Here is a 472-nt window from a genome sequence, read left to right as displayed (position 1 = left end):
GGCGTATCAAGCAGTTTAAATACAAAGGAACAGATGCTTCATCCAAACCTTGTGAGGTCAGTCCAAAAGCACTGAAATTTGGTGGACAAGCTGTTCAAAATTGGAACCTTTTGAGACTTTTACCTCTCATAATTGGAGACAAAGTGCAGAACCCCCAAGATGATGTGTGGCAGTTAACTTTGCAACTAAAGGACATTGTTGACCTAATTTGTGCTCAGCAAATTTCCAAGGCTCAGGTTACATATCTTGATGCTCTCATCCAAGAATATTTGGAAACCAGAAAGGCACTGTTTCCTAATATTAACTTGAGACCTAAACATCATTACTTACGACATTATCCAGGGCTAATCCTAAAATTTGGCCCTCTTATCAGGCTTTGGACAATGCGCTTTGAAAGCAAACACAGTTACTTCAAAAGATGTACAAGGCATCTGAAAAATTTCAAAAACCTGTGCTTGACTCTTTCAGAGAG

General features: G+C 39.2%; 1 protein-coding gene across 1 annotated transcript; it reads left to right on the top strand.

Annotated features, from left to right (window-relative positions):
• LOC106511474 (uncharacterized) lies at positions 1-472 on the top strand (the record flags this gene model as incomplete). The annotated part of the gene is given in 1 exon segment (XM_014000227.1): positions 1-472. A coding segment is annotated over 1 exon segment (472 nt), but the record flags the coding sequence as incomplete, so codon positions are not given.

Source organism: Austrofundulus limnaeus, unplaced genomic scaffold, assembly GCF_001266775.1.
Source record: "Austrofundulus limnaeus strain Quisiro unplaced genomic scaffold, Austrofundulus_limnaeus-1.0 Scaffold2826, whole genome shotgun sequence".
In the NCBI taxonomy this organism is placed as follows: Eukaryota; Metazoa; Chordata; class Actinopteri; order Cyprinodontiformes; family Rivulidae; genus Austrofundulus; species Austrofundulus limnaeus.
Note: the sequence above shows the minus strand (reverse complement) of the source record. Positions and strands in the feature narration are given on the sequence as shown.